General features: G+C 43.6%; 2 protein-coding genes across 2 annotated transcripts; one reads left to right on the forward strand and one right to left on the reverse strand.

The window, feature by feature from the left end:
- The first annotated feature begins 202 nt into the window (after positions 1–202).
- Positions 203–13,060, forward strand: LOC139647399 (uncharacterized). The gene is made up of 20 exons (XM_071523297.1): positions 203–225; positions 799–939; positions 1,556–1,664; positions 1,756–1,849; positions 2,722–2,872; positions 3,061–3,178; positions 3,924–4,049; positions 4,354–4,416; positions 4,560–4,682; positions 4,932–5,087; positions 5,217–5,270; positions 6,332–6,558; positions 7,747–7,826; positions 7,907–7,984; positions 8,091–8,159; positions 8,261–8,365; positions 9,650–9,755; positions 11,468–11,522; positions 12,292–12,354; positions 12,532–13,060. The coding sequence occupies exons 2-19, from the start codon at positions 816–818 to the stop codon at positions 12,323–12,325; spliced, it is 1,872 nt and encodes a 623-aa protein (XP_071379398.1). The 5' UTR covers positions 203–225; positions 799–815; the 3' UTR covers positions 12,326–12,354; positions 12,532–13,060.
- A 161-nt stretch (positions 13,061–13,221) lies between these two features.
- smcr8b (Smith-Magenis syndrome chromosome region, candidate 8b) lies at positions 13,222–20,244 on the reverse strand. The gene is made up of 6 exons (XM_071523155.1): positions 19,486–20,244; positions 18,958–19,370; positions 17,694–18,445; positions 16,606–17,091; positions 15,088–15,604; positions 13,222–14,555 (listed from the first exon to the last, which is right to left on the reverse strand). The coding sequence occupies exons 1-6, from the start codon at positions 19,669–19,671 to the stop codon at positions 14,108–14,110; spliced, it is 2,802 nt and encodes a 933-aa protein (XP_071379256.1). The 5' UTR covers positions 19,672–20,244; the 3' UTR covers positions 13,222–14,107.
- Between the last annotated feature and the right edge of the window lie 349 nt (positions 20,245–20,593).

Here is a 20,593-nt window from a genome sequence, read left to right on the forward strand (position 1 = left end):
TGAAGAAAACCAACATGTGGCAGTATTAGACTGCAAAATGTAAGTATGGGAAAGAACCATAAAGAGCAGACGGTGGCAGTAACGTGAAGAAGAACAAGAACGGAAAGAAGACGAAGAAGAAGAAAAAAAAACAGCGACGTTCGTAACGTCATGTCCGGGGAGATTTGAGGAAGCGCGGCGGGAAACAAGCTGAGCAAACATTTGGGAGAAACGTACTGTTAAAAGGTAAGGGGAATTTGTCGCACTTCTAACTTAAGGCATAAGTATTAAATTATATAACGTTGACAAGCTTTACACAAAACAATAAAGTATTAACATGTTGGCTGTTGACACAATCGCCGACTGTTTTATTTTACGGATTTACGTTTTCCTGTTTGTGGAGCTACGATAACTTATGTCGAGTTTATTTATCTAAGAAAAATCATGTCAGGACGGTTCACGTCGTTCGTAGAAGTTAGCGACTAATGTAGTTAGTTTGGTAACCGTTAAAAACAAAGGAAAAGCCAACATAACACCGAATACAAGTGAATCATTTTACCAAAGATGCTAACCAGAGAGCCAAGGCTTCAGTCTTCGATGTCGCTAATAAACAAACATGGAGGACTTTGTGAAACTGAAAGTGAATTGAAGACTCTCTGTGCTTCCTAGATAAAGATTTCTAAATATTCAGAAATCCAACCAAGATCACAGGGATAATAACACATATGGATTGTGTGGTTAGTGTAGATTTCCACTCCAACATCAACCCTACTTCTATGTTTTGGTGATTTTCTTTTATCGCCTTTTTTTTCTGGTCAGCTCTGATCTGCCTGACCATGGACGGGGGAGAAATCATCATCCTCAGTGAAGATGATGACTCAGACTGTGAGGTTTCATGCAGTCTGATGTGCAGCGAGCCCTCAGTCCTCATAGTGGAGGTGGAAGAAGTGAAGAAGAGCGGTAACAGTGGTGTTTATCTGTCTCTGCATGTGTGTGTAATTTAGTTCTAACTAGCAGAAGTGTGACCGAGTCGGTCTCAAGTCTTGAGGTATAAATCTCGAGTGAAGTCCCCAAGTCTAAATGTAGAACACCAAGTGAACTCATAACAAATCAAGAGTCCAGTATCAATTTAATATCTTATAGACAACTAAATATCTTTTCAATGCAGTATCGTTTTAACAGGATAAAAACTTGGTAAGTGCATCATGAGTTTGATTTCTATAATCGGTTTCTGCTTCAATAAATTCAACCTTTCCGTACAAATTCAGAAAACAGAACTTAAATTCAGTCGTCTTGTGGAACAAACCTCATAACTTTCAATCTAAGTAATTTACACAAACGCATCTTTTGTCAGGACTTTAGAAACCTTTTAAAGTCAAGTCACTAGAACCCAAGTCAAGTCTCAAGTTTTATCTTCATGCATCAAGTCAAGTCTCAAGCAACTGAAATAGTGACTAGAGTCTGACTTGAGTCCAAGTCATGTGACTCGAGTCCCCACCTCTGTTAAGTAGTTATAAAACTGTACCGTCTAACCTTGTGTGTGTGTGTGTGTGTGTGTGTGTGTGTGTGTCTGTAGACAATGTATCATCTCCCAGTGTGTTGGATGAAGACCTGGTCGTCACGTTCTCCCGGCGCGCTGAGGTGCTGCCTCATGCACGCTACGATTGCCCTATACATCCTTTCACGTGAGTAAACTAAATCACACTTTGTGATTTATTGACCAGTGCTCTTTGCCCCCCTGTTCATCCCGGGACGTCTCTTTCCTGTCCTCCTCAGGGCTACAGATCGTGAGACCGGTGCTCCAGCGGGCAATAACCAGCTGATCTGTGATCAGTGCTTCTGCTACGTCTGCGACAAACTGGCATCAGCGGTAAGTGTTCATGAGTGTGTAAGAGAGAGAGAGAGAGAGAGAGAGAGAGAGAGAGAGAGAGAGAGAGAGGGAGCTGGTGTGTGGTCGTTGTACCTTGAAATCGGTATCAAGCCTAGATTACTCAAACTATCTGTGCATCAGTGACGCCAAGAACTGCAAATAGTATAAACAGTCTCAATCAGTTGCTGTACAACTTTACCATCTCATTAGATTAGATTAACTCTAAAAAAATAATGAAATGCAACAGTCTAAAGTTTTTGTTTTTTTTACAAATTTCTAAAGACAACAAAGCAGCTTGGGCAACTTTTTCAATAACTAGAAGTATTTATGTCATTGAGCACCCACAACTACTCAAAATATAGTGCAAATACTTGCCCTAGGCCTCCAAAAATGATGATTTTTTTTTTGTTGACGGAAATTCTTCTTATTTCTGTAGTAAAAAAGTAGAAAAGTATTAACTCTATTTTTTATGGTCCTAGGATTGTTTATCTAATTGGCTACTGCTGTTTTCTTAATATATCTCGCATGTAACTGGTGGAATTGCATTTATCAGTTGCATTCTTTTATTCACCAAGTGAGATCGGGGGAGAGTGACCGTAAATGAAATGAGGAGAGAGCTTCAGCACATCGCTCAAAACAGATTTGCCATCACCAAATGGACTAATGAGGGAATTGTTTTATAGCTGAAGAAAAGTCAAAATTTTGCTTTTGCATTTTTTGTTAGGGAAATAATGAATCACAGTTGCCTTGATGCAAACAGTTAGCTTTATGGCACTGTGTGAAAATAAAACGTTTGAGAAATGGCACCAGATGTTCAAATGCAGGAGTCCTGCTGTGTATCTGACTTGGTGTGTGTGTGTGTGTGTGTTCAGTGTGCGGTGTGGCGTGAGAAAGATGTGTGCCACTGCAACAGCCACAAGAGGAGTGACTTCTGGAGCTGTCTCAGAAACAGTGTGGTGCTGGGATACCTGAAGACGTTCAACCTCACACTGTCCGAGATAGACGCTCACCTCCGACATGCAGGTAATCACAAACATATGTACTGCACACAAAGGGATGATGTCCGCACCTGCAAAAACACAGACTCCAGACAGACATACCAACCTACATTCCTTCAAAGACTCGCACATGAGATCGTATGACCAGTATGACCGATCCCACAGGCGGTTATATCTCTTCACTGTCTTTCAATGTGTCTTTCTCTTGTCCAGAAACTATGCTTCAGAGCTTCAGAACTGAACTTGCACTGGAGTTCTCCTTGTTCCTGAAGGGATACACAGCAGTGAATAATGGGTGGAGCCAATCAAACCAGCAATGCCTGGTCTTTGAGTGAGTATGGGAGAGCTGCCCATAATATGAAAGGGGAAAAATCCAGCCTCAGATACTCTTACACTGTTACATAAATATATTATCAATTTGTGATATTCCATGTATTCCAGGAGTTATTTTATGATGACGTGTTGTAATTTACTTTTTTGATGTGCCCACTTTCCGCTCAACCTGCCTCGTCTCCTTCACTTAGTGATTTCCTACATTTCCCAGAATGCCTTTCGACAGCCCCCAGAGAACGGGTGTGAACTTTTGCATTCAGCTGTTGGTTATATGTGTAGATGGAAAGGACAATAGTGATAGTATAGTAAGCGCAAGAGAGAGAGTTTTTTCAAGTTGAGGAAAAGTGAGATTCGCGCCCCTTACTCAAACACAGCACGTCTTGTGGCTGCATTGCATTCTGGTCTATTGAGGCTAATGACAGTGGGAAATTGGTATGCTGCTCCTAGCTGAAAATGATCTGCTATTTAAATCTTCTTGATCACAGGAATAGTAAAAATACACCACCAAACAACAAAATCGACCCAGAAAGGCAACCATCGCCAATAGTTGTTTTTTTTAACTGTGTTTTAGGGTCGATTTTTTTCCTCTGGACTGAAAGGTTCAATTTTGTTGCCTCTAGGGAAATTTGACCCAGCAACTTAGAGAATGTGTCACAAACTGATGGTACATTGAAAAGCATTGAAATAATTACAGCCAAGAAGAAATGGCAATTCAGTTTTTACATGTTGTTGCTTGTTTGCAGTTACACGCGGGTGTACGAGTGTGTGTCGTTGTTCCTGAGCAAAGCAGATGAACAGGAAGACAGAGCTGCTGCCATCATGAGACTAGGAGCTGCTGAAGTCTTTATTCATCACTTCCAGCCTTCGGGGTATAGACACACACACACACACACACACACACACACACACACACGATGGAGTTTCTTGTTCTAGATCAGTTGTTTTCTTTGGAGACTCAAGTTTTTCTTGTGATGTAAAGCTGACTTTGCAGAACAAGGTTGACCCTGTTATTCAGTCTATCTTACATTGCAAGGATTTGGAAAGACATGGATACCAGCTTGCCCAAAATAATTTGGACAATATTTTAATCCGTAATACCACGACCCCCCTGTGGGTCCTGAACCAGTCCTTGCAAATCAATATTCTACATGTCCTGAGTGTTTTTCTCTGCAGGGTTGTGATGTCAGAGTCTCCCATGGCTAGTGCTACTGAGGCCAAAGCGATGCTGCTGCAAAGGTACACACACACACACAGTGACACACACACACACACACACACACACACACACACACACACACAGAACTCCATCTTCTGCTCTGACTGTAACCCATTTATTTGTGTATGTGTCCTCTTGTATGTGCGTCTGTGGGTTTTTCCAGAGTAATGGCTTCAGTGCAGAAACAGATGGTGACGGCTGATTTTACCCCGGAGTTTATCCACAAACTGCAGGAATTTTACCAGAGACTCCATCTGCCTCTCGCTCTGAAGAGCATGAGGAACAGGTGTGTGTGTGTGTGTTTGTGTTCCTATATCCTTGTGAGAACCAAGTTTTAGACCTTTGGAGTGAGGACAATTTGGCTGGTCCTTACTATTTCCGAGTGGCAAGTTTTGGGTTTGGGAATACATTTTGTCAATGGATTGTCCTCATAAGCATCAAATTACAAGGTTGTGTGTTTGTGTTTTTCCTGATTATGTGTGAGGTCATATTCCAGCCTGTTTGTGTGTTGTAACTGTATGTTTGTGTGCCCCAGCCTGTGTGTGCGTCCGTGGAATGATGTGCTGCTGGTGTCTGTGCTGAAGGGGCAGAACGTGACGGGAGTCCGCAAGGACAAAGGCAAGAAGGACGTCCTGACTGAACAGATCTCTGTGGTCCTGCTGAGGACGGAGCTACTACAGCAGCAACATAGGTACACTGTGGATACACACTCTCTTTCTCACATATGTAGACACACACACACACACACACACACACCCGCACTCTTGCAATGGCCTAATAAAGCCAAACATGCCCATGTAACTGTTCCATGTGTCTGCAGGTACAGAGAGTTGTGTCGCTACCTACGAGTTGTCCAGACTGATGATGCCAAGCTGTGAGTCTCGATGACAAATACTTTCATACTGTACTTTGATTTATTTTTTTTTTTTTCCTTCAGGATGAAGTCTCTGGGTATATTTAATATTGTTTGTTGTGATAAGGTTGTAGACAAGTTGAGTACAAAGTGATGTTGGAGTGGAGAGAAATAGGATTATATACCTTATCATCAGTGATATTAGCAATCACTCATTATTCGTTATTAGTTTTATGCTCATTATTAGTGCCAGTGTTTAGAATGCAGATATACTGTCAATCATACTGTCAGTTTATGTTCCTATTTGTATTTAGCTCTGAACTGCTTTCCCAAATTCACTTTTGTTGGGAAATTGCCGTCCAGTATAATAACTTATACGTCACCTACAAAGTTAATATTTCCATGTATAGAATATTAGTGTAAAGACTACCATGATAAGCTAGTTTGCTTGTTGCTAAGCTATGAATCGCTCACATCTTGGTGTTTCGAAGTGTCTTTCAAACCTGGAAATATCTGGCTTTTAAAAAATGGATGTTGTGTGAAACTATCAGTAAAAACTAGTTGTCTTCCTCACCTGGCAAACCAGCTCATTAATGTGAGCAAAAGTAAACCAAACAGACTAGTGATGCACACACTTGTTTATTTATTCAGGTGTGAGACAACGTGCTCCTTTCCCAGGAGGAGCGGATGACATTTTAAGTGCTGTGTTGTTTTTTAACTCCTAAATATTCATCCAGTGATTTTTTTTTAGGTTTGAAGGCCAAATCTCACTCAAGGCTGTGTTCTATGAGCATTGCGTTGTATTTTCTGTGGAGCATGTCCTGGATTTTTGTTTTTCCTCATTGTTTTTCCTGGCCACAGAAACTACAGAAATAATATATTGTGTGGAAAACAACATGGGCATTAAGCATCACCGCAATACTGGTCACTGCCACATGAAACATAGACCCAGTCCCCTGTAAAGTAGATGGAACCGTGACACTATTTAGCCACTGTCATATTAAACTCTGGTGTATGGATTATTTAACGTGATTGGTGATTGGTCATGTTGTTGACTTGCTGCATCTGGTTCATGTGTCCAGTTTCCAGGAGCTGCGAGACCTCATCCCTCTCTTCCTGTGCAAGGCGGGGGACTTCACCTCCGCTCTGTCCAGTTTCTTCCCCTCATTGAACGGCCCCGCCTCCCGCCTGTCCCCGTCCCTGTTCCTCCTCTGCCTCCACATTTTTGACACGGGAACCGCCCCCATGGTAATCACTGGTCAGCCAACACAACTCCTCTTTCCTGATGCCACGTGGGAACCAATTAAAGGTCAGACACAGATAACTTATATGTGTATATGTGTGTGGGAGCCAAGACATGGACATTGGGTTTTGCATGTGGTGTGGGGAATATTTTCTGTGTGGAGGATATACTCTGTGTAATGTTAGAATTATAATGTTATTTAGGCATATATATTTATGGCTGGAATTTTGTTCACCAGAATTTGTGTTGTTTTGGGACAGTGTGGACTAGGGCTGCAACTAACGATTATTTTCATTGTCGATTAATCTGTCGATTATTTTCTCGATTAATCAATTAGTTGTTTGGTCTATAAAATGTCAGAAAATGGTGAAAAATGTCGATCAGTGTTTCCCAAAGCCCAAGATGATGTCCTCAAATGTCTTGTTTTGTCCACAACCCAAAGATATTCAGTTTACTGTCATAGAGGAGTAAAGAAACCAGAAAATATTCACAATGAAGAAGCTGGAATCAGAGAATTTTGACTTATTTTTCTTAAAAAATTACTCAAAACGATTAATCAATTGTCAAAATAGTTGGCGATTAATTTAATAGTTGACAACTAATTGATTAATCGATTAATCGTTGCAGCTCTAGTGTGGAATCAGTGGGAGCAGTAGCCTTAAGGTGTACTGTTGCTATAAGAAAGATAGGGCACCATGATTTAGGTAGGCTGCTCGAGTCGGAGAACAATTACTGTCAGTTTTGTGAGCCATGGAGCCACACGGTTTTCTTACCGTGGTTGGGATTGTCAAGTTTAAGTTAATTCTTCTGGAGTCTATTTAAATCATTGACTCATCATCTATTGTGGAAAACCTTTGTATAATAAAAGTGTAAAAACGCAGGAAACGTGGATTCTATGACTCTCACCCATGTGTAAGGCCAAGGAACTAAAAACCGCAGCTACAATGTGTATTAGGGATGGGACGATATATTGAAATTCAATATATCACAATATGGAAATCTGACGTTTCACAAGCCCTCCATCCAAATTATATTATTTGCATTTTCTAATGACATTTTTAAATTGTTGTTTACATTCTAGCAAGCCAATGCCACTGCTAGAAAGATTTGTGTCTCAGAAATAAACATACAGTAATTCTGCAGTCATACTGTGTTGTAATTGAATTTTTATTTATTACATCGTATCGTGATTGTATTGATTTGTGAACCCCATATCACGTATTGAATCATATCATAAGCAGATCGTCTCCCTAGGTGCCGTGCCGCTGAAGCGTGCCGAGCTGGTGAAGTTTGCTCTCAGGGTTCAGAGATGCTGCGCTGCTGTTTACACCGACGTAAGTCTACAACACTCGTCACCGTTTAGTTTTGCAGGTTCTAATGACTGACCATACTTAACGATGTCTTCCTGATCCAGTCTCAGTGTTGGGCCCACTTGCTCACCATGGTCAACACACCCACCGCTGTACCAGAACCCACCGCTGCCTTTCTACAGGTGTGTATTTCTTACAAACAACAGCCATTTCCTTTGATAGTTTTCCATCTTATGTTATTTCTTAGTAAACTGTTTTCTGTCTCTGTCCTGTATCTCTGGTTTTTAGGAAGCAAAGAGTGTTGTGAGGTCGATACTGCAAGAGGCCAACATACACATCCCACGATTCTTTCACGGCGTACGTATACGTAGAATAGATATACACAGAAACGCACAAATTAATGGATTTCATGTGTCGGTAAGGTAACGGTTCAAGTGTGTGTGTGTGTTTGTTTACAGGTGTACCCAGACCAGGCCTTGTTGCTATTGGTAACAGAGGCTCTAGCCTTGCGTATCCTTGACGCCGCCCTAAGCCCAGTGCTCCCTGTGCTCAACACCTTTAAGGTAGCCTCTCCTTCCTTCTCCCTCTCAGGTGTCACGTCCTGTCTGTGGAAATGGGGCTCAGTCCAAATGACTGACACTGTGGCTGAATGTAAATAATCCTCTTGTCTTTCATGCCTTTTCCACATGCCGCCTCTGCTCTCACTTACTAATTAAACAAATTGGACGAGATCCGAGGAACATCTGATTGTTGATCTGTATGAAAAAAGAGGAGAGCACGTACAGTAAAGAGCGAGAGTAGCTGAAGTAAACCTGTAAGCCATTGATAGTTTACAGGATGTATCAGTTTTTCAATGTAACTGAATAGAAATTCCTTGATATACGCAGACAGACTGAGGTGAAACTCAGGTTATTTAGTAAGCTAATAGAAGGGCTAATAGAGTTGACCTTGTTGCCAAGAACTAGAGCTACTGTGATCAGTTCATAAGGGCTGTAGTGTTTTGAAATAATATGAAGTTTGTTTATTTATAAAGCCCTTATCACAAACATGTCACAAAGGACTCAGATCAAGACATAACAGCCTAACCTACTTGGCACCACCAGCCTTAGACTCTCTATGTAGTGCTCTCAATATACTGGAAGAAATTAAACATTTCCAACATTGCAGTGACAAACGACCTGCCTTTGAATGCTTTGGCGGTCCCAAACATATTGCCAGTTTAAAGAGTTGCTGGGCTTTAAAAAAAATACACCTATTGTTGATTGGTTCAATATGGAATACATAGTGAAGATTTGAGGTTTCTAAGTATAATAATCTTACTTGTGTTGGAGCTATATTGTGACAGATGGAGAAACTCCCTGCAGAGAACCTGCTGTAGCTATTTTCTGTACCACTCCTCCTCTCACATATTTCTGTTACGCAGCAGCATTTAATCATAGTCCTACGGGTTGCCTAATCATAGTCCTTAGAGCTAGTGTTTTCATAATAAGCAACTACTGAATAGGTTGTAAGTACACTAATTTTCTCCACATCAAGTACTAGCTGCACCAAAGGCTGTGACAGATGGAGAAACTGACTGCAGAGAACCTGCAGCAACATTTGCTCATAAACATACTTTTATATCAACTATCAAACCGCGTCACCTCTGCTTTCTAGGCACTTTAATGCTGAAATATCTTGAATTACCTATGAATAAAATTAAAATTAGCAAGGCAACGTTATTCATAAAATTAACTCCAAAATTGGCCAGACAGGAGCCATAAGGTGTTTTGTGAAAATGCTTGGAGGAACCAAAATGCTAAAATTAGGAGCCAAAATTTTTACCTGCTAAACTTTCTGTCTCGCAGAGGAATGTGTGGGCACTTGAGTCGCTGTGGGACAGTCTCTCCCCCTCTTCAGACTGCTTCCGTTCCTTCTTGCAGAGAGTCACACAGGAGCTAGAAAACACAACAGGTATGTGGGTGCCTTCTTTCATTTATGTGTTCTTGGATGCATATGGCAAAAAATACAGACCTAATATCGGAGGAACTTCCAGTTTGAAATTGCTAGATTAAAATTCTCTGTAGATGAAGTTTGTGATCTACTTAGTAAAATCAGAACATTACTTCCTTCATATCTATTGATTGCATTAGTAATATATTAAATTTGCCTGAAAATGAGTACCAGTTGTTGGGTGCTGTTGTAACTTGTTTGTTTACATCCTCTCAACTAGAGGCCATGATCGGCAAGAGTGCATTTTGTTTACTTTGGTTCTCATGGCACAGCTAAATGTTAAGCTAGCATTTGTAGACAATGGTACACTAAGAAGAGTTATTTCAAATAACTTGTCTGGTTTGACGTTTTGAAAACGCTCACTTGCAGTATTCATGTTCAGACTGACTAGCTGGCAAACCTGTTTGAAACTGAAAACGGTGATCTTGGTTTGAGAAAGATGTAAATTTAAATGTGTTGCATTTCATATAATCTCCACACTACATGAAGTTATAGGACAGGTCATTCTTAAGGGCTTTGATTAATACTGTGTGTTTAAAGTCATGTCAGATTACTAATGTTTCTAAAAGAGGGTGAATCTTAAGTGAAAATTAAAAAACTGTTGTGGGCAGAAACAGCTGCCTTGAGGTACAACACAGCAGACACTTTGCATAACTCTGCATCCACTAGAGGGAAGCATTGCTCGACCTGTGGTGCTTCGTTTTGCCTGTCGGGTTGCAGTCGTTTTCAAAGGTCACAGATATGAGAGGATGAATGCAAGGATGTTTTATCTTAGGTATTCTCTCTCTCTCTTCTCTCAGATCAGGAAAATACCTTTCCCTCTCCTCTCTCCATCTCCCCCTCTCCGCCCAACCCCTCCTCTTCACCAGAGAAGTGGGACCAGTGAGTCATATTTAATTTGTAACTTGCAGCAGTATAAGGTAAGATAGGCCAGGAAAGCAGCGCAACCTTTTGGGCTTAGAGGAAGTCAGCCAAGAACGGATTCATGGCCGTGAGCCGGCTGATGTAGCTGGTGGATCGGCCGGACGCTGTTAGCTTGTTGGTTGTTTAATAGCCGAGCCTCTTTTATGTGAGCTGACATGTGAGTCATGGATACAGCTATGCCTTTTCACAACAAATATTTCTAAGTTGTTCTTCCTTGAAGCGAAAGTATTAAGTACATCATGTTTCTAGACTGCAGCCTTAGAGGAAGCCTACAAAGAAGGAGAAGAGAGCGCTTCAATGCTTTTGTTTATCCAGCCATCAGCCTATCATCATCCCAGCTCCCTGTTATCCTATTGGAACATGTTGTAAGAAGTCATTTATCCATTGATTTAATATTGCTTAAAGGCACGAGTTCAACCATGCAGCTCTGATTCCCTTGGGAAGTAGGGGGAGATGTATGTTGGAACAAGCTGAGATGAGATGTAATTTATATTCTGGCCGGGATTAGTCTTTGGAGTTTTCTCTTTTCCTTTTTCATTCGATTTGAAATAGGCATTAGAAGGTTATAAAATGTACTGATTTCTGTTGCCTTGTTTTCCATGTCCTTTCCTGATGTGGCGGTGATCAGCACCTACTGTAAGTTCCTCTGTGAAGTTGTGATGATGTGTTGTGATGTCTGTGTCTACATGCTTTGGTGTCGCTCTGTCTACGCTGTGTGTGTGTGTCATCTGTGCCTTTTCCTCTCCTAGGCAGTCCAGTGGCTGTTAAACACTGTTCCTCCAAGGTGATGGTCCCACCCCACCTGTAAGTCCCTCAGCTGCCATCAGTTGTTTATTCATCATTTAACCTTCCAGGCAGAGTACACATAGAACTGGGGAAAAAACAACTAAGACTTACTAGACATGACAAGATCAGATTTTACTTTTTAAAGGAAAAACCCAAACTCAGATCCTGTTCCTCTGTTCTGTACCATCAGTCTGCGATGATCAATGCATGCCATGGGTTATTTTGTGATGAAGTGTTTATCTTTGAATTGAACTTTGGATGAACTTTTTTGGTATATCCACTTTCACTGCTTTGTCTACATCTATTTCTGACTTCCTATATTTCCCAGAATGCCTTTCGACAAACCCCAGAGAACAGCATCAACTTCTTGCATTCAGCTGTGGGGCTTAAGTGTAGGTGGAGAGAGTAATAGTGATAGCATAGTAAGAGTTAGGTTAAGCAAGTTGATGATTTAGAAGGCCGGAATTTTTTTCTGCTATTAAATATCTGGATGTTACGTGACGTCTGTGTTTGGCCAGTTATCCACAGGAATAAGAAAAATACACCACCAACCAACAGAATAGACCCAGAAATGCAAAGTACATCACAGTATTAGTGTTTTAGGGTAGATTTGTCTTTTAAAGCACCATTGTGCATGTGTGTCCTATTTTAATTAAACATTGTCCTGGCGTGTTCCTGATGAGCCTTGGTGTTATGTTTAGACTTCTGAGACATTCTTAGGCCAGAAGTAATAAGAGTTGGCGAGTGAGTGGATGTTAGTAGTAATACCATGTTATTTTTTCCTCAGGCCTGGTCCTTTGTCGCAGTACTACAACTCTTGAGCTGCACTGCAACTAAAATTGGCAGAATCGTAAGTGCATAATTTCTCTGGTGTGTTCGCAGATGTGCGACTTGGGGGGTTCGAATTAACTTTGCAAAGAACTGCTACAATGTTGCTCACAGTGGCTGTGTGTTGAAATAGTTTGTCTGTACTTTTTGTCCTTGGTGTTCATAGCTGGGCCTGATTCCATGTCTGTCTTCCTGGCAGGCCTCTGGAAGTCCTGAAACACTCGGGTCACATCAAAATAGAGCCGCAAGCCTGTTCTGTTGGCTGTCACAGTAAGAACTGCAGGACGTCCTGTTGACAACTGCACTGGCCACTTCTCCCTCTCTCCCTCCCCCCTCTTCTGGAATATAGGGCACTGCTGGGCAGGTGCCAGGGTTTAGTGCAGTGGAGAAATGTTTCTGCACAGATGAATGTGTATTGGACCAACACATGAGGAGCTTTAAGGCAGACAGGAGTTGCTGCTGCCAACATAGACTGTGATGCAAAGGCTTAAAATATGCCCTCATCAATATGCATTACATAACATGATGCAGACAATGTTTTTTGCCTTATATTGTATTATGTCTTCATGACTTTAAGTGTTGGTTTCTTCAATGTGAGATAGTCTAAACCGAATGTTAGTTTGAATGTTTGAACTTGGTATGAAGCAATGTTTTATTTTGTCATTTAACTTGAATGGTGGTTTTGTTCATTTTGCTCTCTGGAAACATGTTTTGCATTTTTACTGTAAAGGTCCATAAAGGGTAATTCTGTAAAGTACTCTGTAAGTAAATAAATGGTAAAATAAACCGTATTTAACTGCTTTTGGCCAAAAAAAACCCCCCAGAAAATGCTTGCTGTTCTGGTATTCTCATATTTTTTTAATCACTAATTCAGTGAGAATAGTTGGATTCATTCCTTGAATTTTCCTTTAATATACACACATTAAAATCATCTCATATCTGCATCAGTAAAATAACAAAATATTGAAATATTTATACGGCATTTATAATATACGGCACTAGGCTAGCTGCTATCCATTCTTGTTTTTAGGGAAGTCAACCCTTTCCAGTCCACATGGTTGTGGACTAGTGAGGAAATCCAGACTGCGTCCTCCTCATGGACGAGCCATGAAACCACACTGACTTACAGTAACTTCAGATCTATACATTTTTTGCCTGCTTAAATTACACTTTCACATGTGGCCCAATTACCCATTCTTAAAGCGTACTCTCATGCCAATTGAAACGATCTATAAATGGCTCAGCTGTATAGGGGGCGTCCCATCTTGCACCAATCTAACATGTCCCTAAAAATTATTATTCAACAGCCTAAAACTCTTCATTTGGGTCCGATAAATAATCCAGTCGGCTGCCTGGAAGTAAAAATCTATTTCTATGATGCCAGGGAGGCGCTGGTGCTTTGCTTGACTAGCATCCAGAAATATTCCAAATAATGGAGATAAATGGCCTTCCCATAGCACCACAGGCTGGAAATCATGCATGTCCAGTAACATGAAACACTGCAGATAAAAACACACAGGACAACAATTCCCTTTCTTGTATTAACCTGGTCTTGATAAGACATTTCTGTAGACATACAGTCCAGATAATCTGCAGTGAACCAAGTGGTTTGACATGGTGGCAAATGACCAAGGCAGTACTCAGACACACATCACACAAATAATTCATCAGTAAAACCTGTATAGTGACGGAATTAGGAGGTGGATCGGTATTAGAACACACTATCTGCATGACAGGCCGATGGTTTTGCCTATTTAATGTCCTTACACTAGACTCTACGTTGTGGATGTATTTCTATGCAGTTGCACTGAGCTGTAAGAGAAGCTTAAAACTGGTGGGCCACATCCTGCGTGGCGCTGTTTGATGAGGTCAGACAGGAAATGCATCACTCTCAAATCATTCTCACTGCTGCAGAATCCCTGTCTGAACAGAAAGTCCTTTCTCTGTGCAGCACCGTCCCGGTCGGATTTGTCGGGAAGGTGGAGAGCGGGACTGAATGCGTAGAGTAGAGCCTGATTGGTCAGCGCAGTCAGGTAGCTCTCCAGATGCAGCAGGTAGGTGTTTCCCCTGCAGATGAAGGTGTGCGGATCAGCCAGTCTGCTGATGAGCGAGCCTGAGTAGGGTGGGCAGCGCAGCGTCCTCTGGTCCAGGTCCAGCAGGGCCAAGTAGCGACTGTATCGAGCCAGAGAGTGAAGCACGCTGGATGAAGCACTGGAGGGTGATCTAGGCCGACAGAAAAAGAAAAGGTGAGACCCTTTCTTTCATTTCTATAATTTTCTCAAAACATAATAGAGAATTTTCAGTATTTCTCTCCGTTAAAAAATAGTCGCCAAATGGAAAAAACAGGTTGAAGTTGCTTAAAGACACTGATTTGTGGTCATATTTGCAATTTCTCCACTAATGGTTAGGAGTAGGAAAGGAGACAAGGAAGATGATGCCTACTTAGTGGGCAACTTCACCTCAGAGGTGTGAAAATGCAACACTTCTGCATCAAAAACATGAATTACTTCAGGGCTGTCCACAATGTATGGGTAATAATATAATAAACGTTATGTGTATACCACTTTAACAGTTTGATTTCATAAACCAAGTAAAAGCAACAACTAACAAGATAAAAAGATGAAAATGGAGTGTAGAAATAATGTAATAGATAAAATACATCAAATAAAGGCAAGTCTATAAAGTAAGCAAAAATGTACTGAGTGAGTATATAGATTGGCAGGTGATGGGCAGTTGACTGCTGGTTAACGAGTACCTGTGTATGCCTATCAGCCGCCAGGTGAGCAGGTCGGTCAGTTGAAGGGGCGTGGTCAAATATGGCAACACAGCATTCCCATTAGGCCCGGGGGCGGGCAGGAAGAGCGCCAGAGCGTCCAGCAGTTTCCTGACTGAACTCTCGTCTCCTCCGATGACGACCAGCGGTCGGCCGCTCAGTAGGCAAAACACGGCATGCTGGGAAAACGAGTTCTGTTGCAGGAACCTGAGGGCTCTGAGCCCGGCCTTCCTTCGCCTCCTCTTGTCTACGCGGGGGTTGCCGTGGAGACCGTAGGTCGGGGTAAGGGGCTCCGAGGAGCTGGTGAAGCTGGTGCAGTCGGACGCCTCGTCGACACTCAGCAGCCTGAGGGGGGCGCAGGGCGGAGACCAGCGGTCCGCCTCAGCCTGGGCCGCCGCTGGAGCGAAGTTCACATGGAGGTCAGGCACCGGCCGGACCCTCGCAGCACTCTGCCCGACATCAGACCACCGGGCCGACGAATCCACCGGCTCGGCTTCAACTGTACGGTAATAACAGTTTTATTATACGTTAGTAAAATACAACAGTGAAACTCTTATCTTGTATGGAATCAATTACTGAGACAGTTTGGATATTTTAATGTATCATTTTACTTGATATAATATTTGGAACCATTTTGCATCCCACCTTTTACACACTTTTAAAGACTCCGAATGGAGGATTAACATTATCGTACACTAGTCCGTACCCGGGGATGCATGCGCCACAACTACGTGCAGACTTCTGGGGATGCGCACGCCACAACCCTGCGCAGACTTGCCAAAAATGCGCATAAACAGCGTAAATTTGGGAAAATGGAAAAATCAGCTTCGTCAGTCCCTGCCTATGCCAATGCTCAATGCCCATGTGCAGTTTCAGATTGATTGGCCAACCCATTGAGGAGCAAAATGGATGCAGACAGACAGACAGATGGACAGAGGTTTCCTCATTTTATAGTAGGATGTATTACTCTGCAGTGGTGAAAAACATCTCGCCTGGTATGGAATCAATTACTGAGACATAGGTTGGATGTTTCAATGTATCATTTTGCTCTCACTTGATATGACATTTGGAACCATTTTGCATCCCACTTTTTAGGCACTTAGTTTAAAGACCCCATGAAACGGCATCTTTACTTCCTTGATTTGATGTATTCCCTGTTGAAAGAGCATGTTGGGGCGGGACATAACACATTAAGGGATCATTCATATTTTTGTTTTATTGCCGCTTTTATTTTGTCTGTCAAAGCACTTTGTAAACTCTGTTTTTAAAGTTGCTATATAAATAAAGTTTTTATTATTATTCAATAGTCTAATGGAATATCAGTCAGGGAGAGAAAGGCAGTTTTAGTTGATGGGAGGGGCCGGCCGCCTACTGGTGCAGCATGAGGTCACCATGAAAGATACTCTGTTTTCCAGGAAGTACAAGTAATGGGAGTTAATTATCTGAGGATGCAAAATGGCACCAGTGAGTCAGAGATTAACAATATAGTAGATGTGTTACCCTGCAGTGGTGTGGACATATTCTCTGGACCGCTGTCTTCATGGACTTGATTTCTCTTCAAAGACTCCTCCTCATGGACGGATTCCTCTTCTTTCTGGACCTCATTAGTGATATTTATTTGCTTTAACGACTCTTCTCTGTCTGGATTTTCCTCTTGCTGCACATGCACCTTGTTGTCGTCTTCATTTCCCACGGCAGTTGCCATAAATGACTCCTCTTCTTGGATCGGCTCCTCCTCATATCTGTGCTTTGTCAACCGCTCTTCCTCTGCTGCCTCCTCGTCCGGGAAGCCGTTACTCAGAAGCTGGTGCTCCGCTTCTTCCTCTGTGATGGCGGTGAGGTCGTCGGGAAAGATGGACTCTGTGGTACTCAGGACCTCGATGCTGTCCTCGCTGTTGGCGCGCCTCGCTGAGGCTCGCACACGCCTGACTCCTGCCTCCGCTGCCACACGCCTGATACAGCTGTCAGTCATCCCCACTGGCGTTTCTGTAGAAGAAGAGGGAACAGTGTCACAGCTGAGAGAGAGGAATGTTAGACGGCATTTAGTTTGCTACAATAAAATAAATAGAAAAGTTTTAAGATTGAGGCTTAACTTCTACAGATTAGTTTGATTTAGGTACTGCTATTCATTTGTTTCATATATAAGGATTTATTTGAGCTTATTATAATTATTGGAACTCATTAATTATACAACTATAGTGATAATACACTATAGTAATAATAAACTAAAATAATACCGTTTAATAATAAACAAAGCACAGAGCAAACATTAAGGGCGGCACAAGATTAAAAACGAGAAACGATTATTTAAAAGCAAGTCTATAAAAGTGTCATGAAGTTATTTAAAAGAAGACGCTGACTTTGCTATCCTCATTTCCTCGTGCAGCCCGTTCCACAGCGTCAGCGTTCTAATGGCGAAAGGCCCGAACACCGACCCTGTGTGTGTGTGTGTGTGTGTGTGTGTGTGTGTGTGTGTGTGTGTGTGTGTGTGTGTGTGTGTGTGTGTGTGTGTGTGTGTGTGTGTGTGTGTGTGTGTGTGTGTGTGTGTGTGTCGCAGTGAAGACCGGGATTCTGCCGGCGGGTCGTACCTCTGCTGTCAGATCCCGTGACAACGCGTTGCGTGCGATAAGACTTCTCGGTCCCCAGCACTTCGATGCTGTCACCGCTACTCACACTCCCCGTCATCGCCATGGCAACCTCAGGGTCAGGGGTCACTGTCCCTCCTTCCCCCGCCTCCAGTTTGATTGGGATCTCCTCCACGCAGGAGAAGAACGACTCCAGGCTTGGCGGTTCCCCCTCGACGCCGTTCCCGCCCCCTCTCGCCCGCCGCAGCTCAGCCTCTGCTCTCTCCCTCTCCTCCTCCTCCTCCACGTCTTCCTCTGGGCTCCACAGCTCAAACAGGAAGTTGGTGAGCGCGAGCTTCCTGGACAGCGAACGCGTGACACAAGCGGTACGCAACACGCTCCTGTCGCCACGCAGACGCCGCTCCGTGTCTGCCAGCTGCTCCAGTGTCAGGGACAAGAAGTAGGCGTCGCTCAGCTCCTCCAGCGGCTTGAGGCGGTGTTCAGACCTGCGGGAGGAGGAGCAGGAGGGGGAGGGGGAGGGACAGGGGTCAGGGGTCAACGACCCGGGAGGATCGGTGTCGGCTGGGTCGTAGGGCAGGAAGTCGGGCTGTTTCAGCTTCCTGTTTGGGTAAGAAGTGACCTGGCGGAGCAGGTCCCTGTGATCCGAGATGGAATGCTCTACAGCTGCGAGCTCATCGTCTTCGTCTCCCGTCTCCTTGATCCCATTGGCTGTCGTCGGAAGCTCCGCCCCCCGCTGCAGAGTCAAGCGTGTGTACCTGAAACAGACAGAGCATGTTATTGTAAGAGGATGCTGCATGTTCCACAATAAACTTGGTATCTATGTAGTAGCCTAACTGCTAGGGCTGGGCGATATGGACAAAATAAAATATCACAATATTTTTGCCAAATACCTCGATATTGATATTGCGGCAATATTGTAGGGATGACTATTGGTGCTTTCACAAAATATTTACACAATGAGATTTTTGATAAATAATCATCAGTAATGTGGATATAATGACTAAGTGGGTAAAGGCAAATAATAGAACAGCTAGAACAGTCTGGTAAGTTCAGAAAATGACATCACTTTACTGTAATGCAGCCTTTAAAACCAGGAAAAGACAACACTTATGCCATATCACGATATTACAATATCCAAAATCTAAGATGATATCTAGTGTCATATCACGATATCAATATAATATCGATATATTGCCCAGCCCTAGTAACTGCATGTGTTTGTCTGTGTTTTTTGTTGTGTATACATCAAAGTTCATCCTGATCTTACTCGAGCTCTCGCAGTTTCCTCTGCAGCTCCGTGGCGAAGGCTCGTCTGTTGCCCGTCTTCAGGCTGTCCGACGCCTGGGAGAAGCTCGCCGAGAGCTCGGGGAAATGCTCCGTCAGCTTGGCCTGGTCCGAGCACACATAGGCCATGCAGAACGGACGCACCAAGCCCCGGGCCTCCAAGTCGTACAGGGTCAGGTGGTGGACGTACGCAAACGCGTCCTCGGCCGAGTCTCCCAGGACCACCTTGGAGTCCTCGCTGAAGTTGAGGCGGGGCCCGGGGGTCGCGGAGGGGGCGGGGCCGGGGCCGGACGCCTGGTAGTCCACTGACATGATGCGGACGCAGAAGTGGTTGAGGTCAAATGAGCCCACGACTCGGGGGTCATCTGGGATTGTCAGCACGGGCTTGGGTCCCACCTGGAAACACACAGGGGCTTTAGGGGCACATGCAAAAACACAAGCATGTAGAGAGAGAGAGAGAGAGAGACAGACACACAGACACACACACACACACACACACCGAAACACACACCTGCTCGGAGAATTCGGCCACCAGTATGAAGTCTCTGTGAAACTGAGCTGTGGTGACCCATGGGTGGGAGGGAGGGAAGAGCGGGACGGACAGCTCTTCAGGTAGAGCCTGTGCATCCTGGTAGTCGACCGCCTCCCCAAACCCCTCTGTAGCAGTGAAGGCCAGCAGGTCCGGAGAGCCAATCATCCTCAGCCCATTAAGGGGTCAGAGGGTCGGAGGGTCCAGGATGTGGACTGATGATTAGATCAAACCAAACCGCCTTGATCTACTCACTGCTGCTCTGAACTTCCACCGGAGTAAACATCAAGCCTGTCTGGTGATCCTTGCACGCCTAGAAGTCCCGGTAGCGCACGGCCCTCCGTGAGTCAGCTTTTACACCCGCGCTACAACGAGAAACGGAGAATTAAACTTGTTGCGCAGTTGACTACTATTACAGCCATGTTTGGCTCACAATCCCACTTTAAGTCTCCTGATCCATCTGAGCCACGGAAATTAACGGTATTCCCGTTAGAAAACTCCACCGACTAACTTATCCGCTTCGTCTTAACAGCAGCAGTCGCGTAAACAAACCGAAAACAAGCAGCGGCGTTAGAAATTACCGACATCGGAGAGAACTGAGAAACGAAAGTTGCCGTCGGCCAGTCGCCCTGATCACACGGTTGACCTTTGTCCCGGGAGTTGGGTTCCTCCTTTCTTGTGTTTAAACAGCACAACAAACGGACTGTGTGTCTGAAACTGTGTCTCTGTGTCACGTATCTGACCGGCAAGTGAGCCCCATGCACCCATATTTAGCCATGTGACAGCTGCTGGTTAGGCAGTCGGTCAGTGCACGCGCCCGGACAGGTTGCGAAAGCGGCGCTCCAGAGAAAACCAGCCTGGGAGACCGGTGTCAAGCTAGACGGAATAACCTGTATAACTTCCGGTCGGACCTTTCAAAATAAAAGCCTCATTGAACCAACGTTTTTGGGTAATCGAGAGAAAAAGTATAATGCATTTATGTGTTACACCCGCTTATGCCTCTCTGCACAGGATATTTTCAGAAGGCAAGGTGTGGTGGGGGCCACTCCAAATAAATATGACAAAAACCATTGTTAAATAGAAAATGCAA

The sequence above is a fragment of the Centroberyx affinis genome, unplaced genomic scaffold (assembly GCF_046629955.1).
Source record: "Centroberyx affinis isolate AG114_WGS23_722 - 3 ecotype Tasmania unplaced genomic scaffold, CSIRO-AGI_Caff_v1 ptg000100l_1, whole genome shotgun sequence".
NCBI classification, from domain to species: domain Eukaryota; kingdom Metazoa; phylum Chordata; class Actinopteri; order Beryciformes; family Berycidae; genus Centroberyx; species Centroberyx affinis.